The 12493-nt window shown below is 37.4% G+C and overlaps 1 protein-coding gene across 4 annotated transcripts in view; it reads left to right on the top strand.

Annotated features, from left to right (window-relative positions):
* LOC127513280 (disks large homolog 4) overlaps window positions 1-6935 on the top strand; it is a 158029-nt gene extending 151094 nt beyond the window's left edge. For all 4 annotated transcript variants that reach the window (XM_051894954.1, XM_051894953.1, XM_051894952.1 and 1 more), the window contains 4 exons: window positions 761-933; window positions 1025-1137; window positions 1237-1328; window positions 2004-6935. In XM_051894954.1, coding sequence (XP_051750914.1) covers window positions 761-933; window positions 1025-1137; window positions 1237-1328; window positions 2004-2110 — 485 coding nt within the window. In that variant the 3' untranslated portion in view covers window positions 2111-6935. The remainder of the gene's footprint in view (window positions 1-760; window positions 934-1024; window positions 1138-1236; window positions 1329-2003) is intronic.
* The last annotated feature ends 5558 nt before the right edge of the window (window positions 6936-12493 follow it).

Consider the following 12493-nt stretch of genomic DNA (forward strand, 5'->3'; position numbering starts at 1 on the left):
TATACTAAAAATAAATGACTGTGTTTACGTGAATACTCACTTTTGACATTATTTTGTGTGTATTTGACTGGTTAAGCGCAATAAGCAGTGAAAAATAACTCAATTTAGTACTGAGAGGCGGCTTTATGTGTGCGCACTTTGGGTGTGAGCACAAAATCTGCGGGAATGAGTAAAATTATGCACAATATGCACAATCCCACAGCAAAATTCAAGCCCTGTAACACCAACAATATTCATCTAGAAATGAAAACGAGGAATGAAATGAGTGAGTGAGGGGAGGCGGGTTTGTGTGTAGCTCACGAGAGAGAGAAAGTGCAGCTGATATCGTATATCTGTTCTTGGGGAAGATGAGTATTGGAAGCGTTTCAGATATTTTCAGTATCAATATGTTTCGAAAAATCAATATTTTTTGAAAAACACTACAATGCACTTAGTTTATTATTTCAGATGCCTTTTTAAAAAACAACAATTGAAAAATGTATATATTATAAATAAAATTCAACCCGCCAAAGTTGCTAGTAGGAGCGACTGTGTTACACGCCACTGCTGAAATACACCCGCAAGTTGGCGGGCTGGCGGGTGTTAATGTCAAGCCCTGGTAGCGTGTCACAGTTGACACAAAAATATTTTTATTTCAAATATTCTTCACTTACGATAAGCAGTAAACAGCCATTTTCAACACTGCCATTAAGTGCTATATTAAGTAATGCTGCCATTAAGTGTAACTGATATCATAGTCATGAGACTATCTCTTTCTCAGATACGACACGACCCAAGCGGGAGTATGAGGTGGATGGGCGGGACTACCATTTTGTGTCGTCGCGGGAACAGATGGAGAAAGACATTCAGAACCATCGTTTCATTGAGGCGGGCCAGTACAACAGCCACCTGTACGGAACCAGCGTTCAGAGCGTCCGAGAAGTGGCGGAACAGGTTAGATCAGAGTTTTGGACAAAACAATGAACTCGTGTATCACTTTTGCACATCCTAATATGCGTGTCTGTTTTTGTGTGTTTGTGAGCAGCAGGGAAAGCACTGTATTCTGGATGTGTCCGCAAATGCAGTTCGTAGGCTACAGGCTGCACAGCTCCACCCAATCGCCATCTTTGTACGACCTAAATCACTGGAGAACGTCCTGTACGTAACTGCAAACAACTACACAAATACACAAAGTCAACATTAACTCAAAATTGAGCCTAGCCTGACAACTGATGGTGTCTCTGCTGTATTATCCAGAGAGATCAACACACGTTTAACTGAGGAACAAGCCAGGAAAGGTATGGACCGCGCTATTAAACTGGAGCAAGATTTCCTGGAGTGCTTCTCTGGTAAGACATTTTCATGCAACGCCCTCTAGTGTCCTGGAAGAAAACACATTTACTAATTACTAGGTCACACTGAATCTGCTTGCTTCTCACTAATTTTGGGGTAAAATCTGGGAATAGGGAATGCTACAAGCTGAAGGCTTGATTGAATTAGCCAAAATATTTAATAAAGGAACATGTGTGGAATTTTGTTACTAATTTGTTATTTATTTATATGTGACACAATGAGCCAGAATTACTAATAGCTTGCGCCAGCGCAAACCCTCTTTTGCCATTAAAAACTACTGTCAGGATTTATTAAAGACATGATGTGATAAATTAGCAATTGCCGCGTTTCCTTCAAATTTCACAAATTGAAATTGCGAATTGAAAATACGCCCAATGGAAATACATCAATTTCGCAAAAACTCCCATATATCGCAAAAAAGTTATTACGCTCACATGAGGTGGTTTTTTCAGGCAATTAGAAAAAGGAATATTTCGCAAAACTGTAATGGAAACAGTTTTTTCATATTTAAAGGTTACATTTTCTATTGACATTTAGAAAACATCGCAAAAGTTTTGCGCACATCTGTAAAGGCTATTAAAAAAAAGCATGGACAACCACCTTTAACCATAAACAGATGTGACAAAATGCTTAACTGATACATTTTCTGCCGTTCTCTCTCTGTATCGCAGCAATCGTGGAGGGTGACAGCTTCGAGGAGGTTTATCACAAGGTGAAAACTGTGATCGAGGAGCAGTCAGGGCCTTATATCTGGATTCCCACCAGGGAGCGTCTGTGAGAGTCCATCCAGAGCCAAACCACCTCGCCCAGTCACCATTCGGCCTGCCTGCCCTGGACTGTGGAGCTCCAACTCGAAGAGCTCACGAGAATCAGACAGAGAGAGAGAGGGAGAGATGGGAAGAGTGAAAGGGAGGGAGAAGTCACAGAGACACCAGGAAACGATGGAGTGAAACCGCACAGGAGCTGCCCACACCGCATCTGCCTCTCTTTTCCTCCTTTTCCTAGCTTTGTAACTTCCTTTTTCTGCTTTTAACTTCCTTTCTCTGTCTTTCTCTCGGTCCTTCTCTGTTTCTTTCTGGCTTTCTCTCTGAATAACGTCCTCTCACACAGGACTGGTGAGCTGTTTTTACTCTCTCACGAACTGGGATGCTACAAAGAAATTTTGTATATTGTCAGATTCCCTCTCGCTCTCTCCGAACTAGACAGGAAGTGGAGAGAGAGATGAGCGACCGCCTTGGCTTTTACTGGAACGAGACTTTCAAGAGCTATTCCTGATTAAAGGAGCTCGTTTTACAATACTAAAGGTGAATTGAACTGAATTATGAAAGTATATTTATCGGTATCAATAATGCGCTGAAATCTTCAATATCAAAGATATTACGACTACTCAGAGACTTACGTTCACCCACAGTTATCAGCATCAAGGGCGTTTAATTCCTTTTACAAATTTGAAGTGCTTGATGTGTGCTTCCTGAAATCCAGGAAGTTCTGAGCGGGCAAAACAAAAGGTTTGCCTCGGTCCTTCGAATGTTCCCCTTAAATAGTTTGCAGCTAGTTCATCACATTGAATGGATAAGAAGAAAGGGTTGGAAGGAAAAAGGGAAAGACGCAGACTGTGACTCTCATTCTGCACATGCTTGATATTCCGGAGTCTGTTTTCTTTGATTTTCTTGCGCTTACATGTAAACATGCACATTTAGACACACGCCAACATGGATTTTGTAACATTTGCCTTCTTCTATCTGGATCTTCTTGCAATAGCCTGATTGATGTTTTCCTTTGAGCTGAAATTCATTTGCTCGTTGGATTATTTCCCTGAGCTCCACGGCTCTCAAACACAATGACTTCAGGCTGCTCTTAATGTGCAATATCGGGCTCTTCCTTAATCTTCTCATAATGTAACGAATTTTAGCCATGCTTGGATCTTGAAGTCATCGGTAAATTATCAAACCGCTTCAAGCCTAATACTTTCATCACTTTTACATGCCCGTTGGATTTCAGTTCGGTTTAGATCACACTTGTGCTGAAAGGCTACGTTCACACCGCAAGACCAGTTCAGCTTTCTGCTCAAATCCAGGTTGACCTTTTAAATCTGGCCCATATCAGTCACCGCCCCTGAAGCCAGAGGATGACCCTGACGTTTTCATGTATTCTAATATTATAATTTTTGTTTGTACAGCCAGTGGCCATCCTCTGTCTTTTTCCCAACAAAGGTAAATCATTTTATGATGAATGTCAAGTTAAATTGCTGTAAACTATCCTGATTATACACACCAGGAGGTCAAGGTTTGGCCTGTAAACATGGTCCATGCTGGTAGGCGCCGTAATTACACCATTTTCTTGGCATCCTTCTCCATTAAAAGCCATTCTTAGGGCCAGATTTAATAACAGCTTGTGCCAGCGCAAACCCTCTTTTGGCATTAAAAAACTACTGTCAGGATTTACTACAGACAATGCTGTGAAAAGTTAGCACTGAAAAGGCATAGACTGTGTTGTTTTTGCATATGCATTTGTAAGAGTTTCCCTTTTAGACGCAAAATTTATGGGAGGAGAGTATTTAAATGAATCATGCAAGGCGATTTACTAAGGTTTGCGCTAGTCAATTTACTGGTATTTGCGCTATTATTTACTGCCCTTGAACCAGACGAAAATTTGTGCTGCTTTTGGTAGATTGCGTTATGGAAATGATCCAGCTGCGTCCGTGTTCTTTAATTTTGGGGGGGAGGGGGGAATATTGTGCTCTCGTGCTAATTTGTCTTGTTTAGTAAATCTTGCCCTAAATTAGTTGCTTATTTTGGTGAAATAGAACTTAAATCTCAAATATTTCATCATATTACAGTTGATGTTTTGCCAGTGCCCCTTTTTTTGGAAAACGCTTTTCTCATATGCTGACATCACTGCTCAGGATAGTCGTTAGCTTTGGGACTGCGTGTACTGTCATCAGAAAATCAACACAATCTTATTGCAATTCATAGATATTTTGTTTTGGTGAGTTGATGACTAATTCATACGATCCCATTTTCATACGATCTGCAAAGTCAGAATTGCGAGTGTATATCTCGCAGTTCTGACTTTATTTTTTGCAATTGTTTATATCACGCAATCCTGACTTTTTCACGCAATTGCGAGTTTACGTCGCACTTCTGACTTTATTTTTCTCAGAATTATGTGATATAAAGTCGCAATTGCGAGTTATAAAATCAGAATTGTGTGATATAAACACAATTGCAAAAAATAAACTCGTAATTCTGACCTTTTCCTCTCAATTGTGAGTTTATATCTAGCAATTCTGACATTTTCCTCACAATTCTGACTTTGTTTCTCGCAATTGTGAGATATAAAAAGTCAGAATTGCGTGATATAAACTCGCAATTGAGAGAAAAAAGTCAGAATTGTGAGTTTATATCTCACAATTCTGATTTTATTTTTTACAATTGTTTATATCCCGCAATTCTGACTTTTTCTCGCAGTTCTTACTTTGTTTCTTGCAATTGTGAGATATAAACTCGCAATTGTGAGTTATAAAGTCCAATTCTGAGGAAAAAAAGACTGAATAAAAAATAAAAAAGGTAATTGTGACATTTGTCTCACAATCTTGACTTTTTCTCTGCATTATGAGTTTACATCTGACTTTTTTCTCAGAATTGCGTGATATAAATGCAAAAGTCAGAATTGTGAGATATAAACTCGCAATTGAGAGAAAAAAAATCAGAATTGCAAGAATTTGTGACTTTTTATTTAACAATCCTGTGAGAACTGTGAGATAAAAAGTCACGATTACCTTTTTTATTCAGTGGTGGAAACAAGCTTCCGTACAAACCATCATATGAATTCATACGAAATCGGCACCTCGTAAAATAGTTTGTGTCGTTTTTCTGCGACTCCAGAGTGATTTGTCACATGATGTTTACGGCTCAGAATTGAATTCAATGTGATTTTTACATTTGCCCCAATCACCTGCAATGTGAACGTAGCCTTAATGGCCATTCATTCAGCCCATCTATAAACTCTCTGTACACACACACACACACACACACACACACAAACACAAACACTATCAGGAAAATGGTGTATTGTACAATGTTTTTTAATGCTGTGTATCAGATTATAATTAACTCTTGTAATCAAATCAATGAGGCTACTTTGATGCATCTCAATGGTCAGTCAGTGGACATCATCACAGCGGTTAATCAGTGGGTCGATTACGTTGCCATCACCGGCGTGAAGAGGAGCGGGTCTTAATGATGCTGGACTTTTATTGGAATACGATCGTGGGTTCATTATGCTTGATGAGATAAATTAACGGCTATAATGCCAGGGAATAATCAGCTTAGCTAGCCAAGTTTAACAATCTAACAACTAATTACCCTTCTCACTCATTTGTAAACAATTTTACCCATAATTCTGAGAGGGTTGACAAAGCGCCCACTTCCACCCTGGCTGACATGAGAATGGCAGAATGATAAATTGGCTTTTTTACCCTTTTGTGTTACCCTACAGCGATGCGGTAAAAATCGATACGGTGCTTTGAGCTCAGAGGGCGTCATATTCAAGGACGAAAACCGTGATGTGTCCAGAACACAGTTCAGTGGTTCACATTGGATTTAGTGAGATTTCATTAAATCAATGCCATGAACTTTACCATAGTGATTTATGGAAACAGACTGAGAGAAAAAATGGACCCAGTATTTGTAGGTGATACAGAGACTAATAAGAAGATGAAGTGAAACACATTTGCACTTATTAAAGGAAGGATTTGATCAGACACGATGAACGACAGACAGAAAGCAGAGGAACACAGAGCAATCTTGGTGGCTTGTTTACTTTCACTTATTTTCTTTTGACTTTTTGCGTTTGAATTTCGATATTTAAGTGTGTTTGGAGTGCAGTGACAGTTTCTTTCTTGCCGGTATTTTAATTTATAGATTTTATATAATTGTTTATTTAATTGTTTACTGCTTTGTTTACATGGGGGTTTCGTGTGAAGACTGAGACGCTTTTGCTGTGGTTTCCAAAGTGGAGCTGCACACAATCAAATGTGAAAACTGAAAGTAAAAATTCAACTTTACTGTGAAATTTAAAAAATATTTTTCAAAAAAAAAAAAAAACTTTGCACGCATTACACATACCACATACTGATACTTTTCTAAACGTAGCCCATAAATAAATTACCCAAATCATGTTATTAGCCACATAACTTATAAAAAATAAGAACGTATATTGCTGTCTGAATGAGCTGCACAACACACACACACACACACACACACACACAATGTATTACAAAGAGAAATATATGACTTCACTCTTACTAGAATGAATTATGAGTTGAATTTATGAATTTATTTGAATCAAATGTATTTTATCGATTTGTATTTGCCATATTCTAATTATCCTGAACAGATTGAACATATTGCTTTTATTTTAAAAAAGAAGAATAATTATGAAAATACAACAATGCCATCTGATGCAAAAGTATATTTAAATGATTTATCTTAAAAGAGAGATTTATCAATGACAGTATCGGATTATAAAAATGTTTAATTTCAGTGAGATGCTTGTTGTAAATTAGCTACAAAAATAATAAAACCAATTATGTTAACAAGTGTCCTGTAGAAGTTTTTTTGTTATGGAGTGGATGATAATGATGACGTGGCTATATTCTGAATTGCATACTACCATACTACACACTACACTTTTTTTGCATTATGCATACTGTGCACTATTTTTTTATAAATAGGCCTCATCAGCATGTTTAGCTGTGAATGTCATGTATTATTTTTTATCCAATTTTGTGTAGAAATATTTGAACGTAAAGTCGGCATGAAACGGAAGTTGCAATACTCGTTTCTTCCTTATTGTGACATATATCTGAGTGAAACAGCTTTTAAAACATAAAAAAAAAGTAGAACAGGACTTGATTTTGTCCATGGGGAATTGATTGGATGGTTGTGGTTTGCTATTGGTGGATCTCATGTGAGTGACAGGTTGCCCCGCCCTCACATCATCAGAGAAGATATGAAGCTGCAAGAGGGAGGGGAAGATATTTTGATCAAAGATTATGAGGGCACATGAATTTAAAATAACATGCACAGATCATTTATAATACATACCTGCAAACTAGTCGCTTTCTGGCGAAATTCGCAGTTTTGAATCAAAATATGTCATTTATGTGAATCGGGGGTGGGGCAAGCACAATAAACCTCACAAGAATCAAAAATGGGCTACTTTCCCATAGACTGGAGAGATGGTGCGTTCAAGTCCTCCTGGGAAGTTCGTTTTTACGAGGAGGGAAGTTGTGTTTACGAGGACAGGTGCGCTCAAGTCGGAGTAAGATGGCGGTGTACCTTCTCTGAATTAATTATACAAAAATACAGCACTCCTATTTCTAGAAAATGAAGTACAAAGAATGTTCATCAGGTGCATTTTTCTTTTTATGTTTTTAATTAATTTATGAAGCCACTGTAAACTTTATCGTTACATATTATATTGTTATATTATGCTATGTGCAGGCAATTAGCTTTCTTTGTTGTAAATAGGAAAGCCTGCCTGACAGTGTCACTGCTAAATATCTATAAGTATTGTTGTATTCCGCCATGTTTCTCACTGACACGCCCCCAACTCGTACAGATCAGGGCTTATGCTGCCTTCATGTGCTATCAGAAATTTGGTAATTCCCACTTCTGAAGTCGTGATTACGATTACATGATTCGAAATCAGAGGGCGTTCATATGCAATTTTACCTAAGAAACTCATATTTATGATAATTCCAAGAGCACGTGAAGGCACCATTAAAAAAATCCCGAGCTTCCCACCCATATTTACGACATTTTGGTGGCATTCATGTGCGTTCAGCTCGTAAATACAAACTTTCGGACATGACTTGAACGCACCATAAAACCATAGACGTCTCACGATCTTTCTTGGTGCTCTGTGGTGCGTGACAACGTTCAAGCAGAGCGTAGTGAACCGATTGTCTCTTCCACTTTACTAGTTACAACACTAAATAAACATGAATGAACATCTGAAGGTATGTTGAAAGATACAGTACAACTTACGGAAATTCGTATCATGTCACATGTAATCAATCAGTCAGTGTTTCAACCGAGGAAAGGCGTCAATAAAACAGCTTGTTAAAATGTCACATTTACCGTCACGTTCACCTCAGAAAAGCCGTTCAATGTCCAAAAACTCATTAGTCAGCTACAAAATAAACTTAGAGAGGAGCATTTTGCTAAATATATGCACTATAGGCTATTGCGTATTGTATTTGTACTTAACATGTGCTTCAACATTGAATGTATAAATCTATTTTATGACAGCCACCATTTAAACGTTTAGGCCTATATAAAAAACGAGTAGAAACATAATTATGTCATTAAAAATGTATTACAACGTAATAAAAAAAAACTTCCAGATGTGTAATTTATATGTAAGTAGCTTACAAATCAATTAATTTTAACCTGTAATATTATAATGATGTACGCACTGGTTCCCTGTATAGTTTACAGCAATAGTTGAGAGATATTTTTTTCTTTGAGGAAATTTGCCGTGCAGCTACTGTACCTGATAGACCCCAAATTAATATTGAATCAAAGGTAATCAAATCACAAGCTTCTGAATCACAATCAAATCAAATTTTTTACTTGAAGCAAATGTTTTTTCCATTTATTTTCTTGTCAGAGTGAACCAGAATGCTTCGTTTACATGTTAAAACTTTAAGAATCAAATGATAAATCAAGAAAGAGGGGTTTATCCATCATAATGGAAATGGAAGGTCAAGTTAAATCCATTGCAGAAGCATATGTACAAAATTAAAAGCAATAGTAAGACTAGTTTGTTAGTATGCTACTCTGAACATGGGCCATGTATCATAACATCACTGTGTCGTACCAGCCAGCAGGGTGAGCTGTCGAGCCACTTGTCTACAACTGAGCACTGAATTCTCCAGGCCTCTTTATAGGGGAAAAAACTGAATTGAATCTGTATTTATTTCTTACTCTTTTCATTTACTCTTAACAAAGGCCTGAACAAGTATATTCTGTGCAATATTCACCTTGAACACAACTTGCTCAGCATGTTTGACTTACGTGTGTGTGTGTGTGTGTGTATATATTCTCCATCAACTAAGGGAGTTGCACCCTCTTCCTGTGAGGAAGTCAAACAACAAAGATGCTTCCTTACCGCCCTGATATACAGTAACCTGTATAAGTGTTTTTCATGGCTGCTGCTAACCTTCAGGGCATGACGGATGAATTATTGGCCAAAATGTGGCTTTCAACCTATCAGTGCGGTCAAACGTGATTAGCCGCGAAACACACAGTGTACTTTGTGGTATATGGATATCATCTACTGCACAACTCAAATCAAGCAAATGTCTCTAGGTGTGTGTGTGTGTGTGTGTGTGTGTGTGCATGATTGCAGCTGTACAGTAGATCAAATTAAATCAAATGGTGAGATTACAGTAAAAGTGTGAAGGACAGATTGGGTGTGTGTGTGTGTGTGTGTGTGTGCGTGTGCGTGTGCGTGTGAGTGTGAGTGTCGAGTCTCACCTGAGGGAAGCATTCAGACTGTCAATTGCTTTATTTATCAGCAATGGCTGTCAGAAAGCATTCAGTCATGCCTCTCAGACTAAATGTGAATGGAACAGAGAGAGAGAGAGAGATGACTGGAGTATTAAAAGGAGAAAGACTGGAAAAGGGGTCAAGGAGAAACATAAAGAGTGAGGAATGTGAAATGGTGTTTTCTAAGGGAGTTGTGCAGAGATATGGATGAAAACACTGAGTGGGTATTGATTTTAGATCAGTGACCAGTTATAATGAAAATCTAATAATGCAAAAGGAGTAGTTCCATTAAAAAAATGAATATGTATTCACCTAAATGTTGTTCCAAACCTGCATTACTTTTCCATCTTAAATGGAACACAAAACACATTGGGAGGAGTGTTATGAACTGACAGCCTCAGTCTGCATTACTTTCACAGCATCTTTTTTCCATACAGTGAAAGTGAATGGTGAACGAGGCTGTCGTTCTTCCTAATGTCTCCTTTTATGTTCTGCAGAAGAAAAACATGTGGGTTTGGAAGAAAATAAGGGTGAGTAAATGATCAGATTCTCATTTTTGGGAGAACCATTCCTTTGAGATACAAAGAATTGAAGAAATTAAATTTTGAGATGACTCAACATGTATAAAATTAGATTTGCCAAAAGTGAAGCAAATTGTGCATTTGCTCAATAAATAAATAGTTAAATAAATAAAAGATTTTTACAATTGCTATCCTAATTACAAACAAAAAAGTGGTTTGTACAATATTTTTATATTTCATTATTATTCAATTATATTATTAAAATAATATTAAAACTACACTATATAGCCTAGCCCAACTTTTTGGTAAAATAAACAAAATGTTATTAATGAGATATTAATCTTCCAAACCATTGCTTTACACAAACACGTAAACATATAATAATGATATATATTTTAGTGCTGTCGGGACAGATTTAGCGGGAAATTGCATTAATATGTCATTCGCCCGTGCGTGCCACGACACATCCGTACACAGAGAAAAGTACCTCTGGCTGTGTGTAGTGTGAACCGAGAAGATGAAGGTAAGTTGTTACTACGAATGGGGAAAAATTGACCATTGATCATTCAAAACGGCAAAACTCACTGGTGTAAAAACAAAGAACCTGTACGTGTCCATCCACTCTGATAAAATGTTTCCACCTGTGCCTCGATTCTCAAACCACAAAAATCTGTGTTTTTGAGGAAAACATTCCAGGATTTTTCTCCATATAGTGGACTTCACTGGGGTTCAACGGGTTGAAGGTCCAAATGTCAGTTTCAGTGCAGCTTCAAAGAGCTCTACATGATCCCAGACGAGGAATAAGAGTCTTATCTAGAGAAACGATCTGTCATTTTCTTTAAAAAAAAAAATGTATATATAAATGCTCGTCTTGCACTGCTCTGTGATGCGCCACGCATTGCGTTGGAAAGGTCACGCATGACGTAGGCAGAAGTACCGCGGTAGGGCGAAAAACTCTATCTAATTTTCTCCTCCAACTTCAAAATCGATATTGTCGTTTTACCTTTTTTTGTAAAGAGTGTTTGACTTAGTCTTTCCATGTTCGCTTTGTAGACACTGGATCTGTACTTCTGCCTACATCACGTGTGACCTTTCCAACGTGATTACATAATGCGTGCTGCATCACAGAGCAGTGCAAGACGAGCATTTGTGGTTAAAAAGTATATACATTTTATTTTTTTTAGAAAATGACCGATGGTTTCTCTAGATAAGACTCTTATTCCTCGTCTGTGATCGTGTAGAGCTCTTTGAAGCTGCACTGAAACTGACATTTGGACCTTCAATCCGTTGAACCCCAGTGAAGTCCACTATATGGAGAAAAATCCTGGAATGTTTTCCTCAAAAACCTTCATTTCTTTTCGACTGAAGAAAGAAAGACATGAACATCTTGGATGACATGGGGGTGAGTAAATTATCAGGAAATTTTAATTCTGAAGTGATCTAATAATTTAAGGCCTATATGAATTGCATTTAAATTGCCATCCATTTTGACAACACAGTTTTTACTTGAAGTAATAAATCTAATTCTTATTCGTTTAATTTATATGACTGACAAATATGCATCATTTTAGGTTTATGTAATAGTACTAATAAAACAAGGATGTTTTAAAATACACAATAACCAGGTTTATATATTTATCATCAATACCAATCTTGCTTGTTCCATAGCCATTATCAAACCATGTTCGTACTTCTTAACTCAATGGATTTAATTGTTTTCATTATTCAGATTCCCTAGGATCCACATTAATCTGTTAATTTAGCCTATACATTTTGAAAATATCATTTAAATAATTCAAATAGATGTAAATAGGCTACTTAATAATAAACTATTATTTGATTCTTTTTTTTTTTTTTTTTTTTGCGTACCTGGCAAACTTGGCATTATAGTATTGGGAAAAAATGAGTGTTATCGCCCAACTCTAGATTATAAGTAATTCCTAAAGGTCTTTGGGGTTGAGGGGAACCTTCCCACACATATATTCTCACAAACACAGTTTCCAGTGCCTTCTGATCGGGTCATCTGCCCATTGTTTGAAACAGGAAATAGGTCATGCAGTGTGAACAGTAGGGGGTGGA

This window comes from Ctenopharyngodon idella, chromosome 5 (genome assembly GCF_019924925.1).
Source record: "Ctenopharyngodon idella isolate HZGC_01 chromosome 5, HZGC01, whole genome shotgun sequence".
Classification (NCBI taxonomy): Eukaryota; Metazoa; Chordata; class Actinopteri; order Cypriniformes; family Xenocyprididae; genus Ctenopharyngodon; species Ctenopharyngodon idella.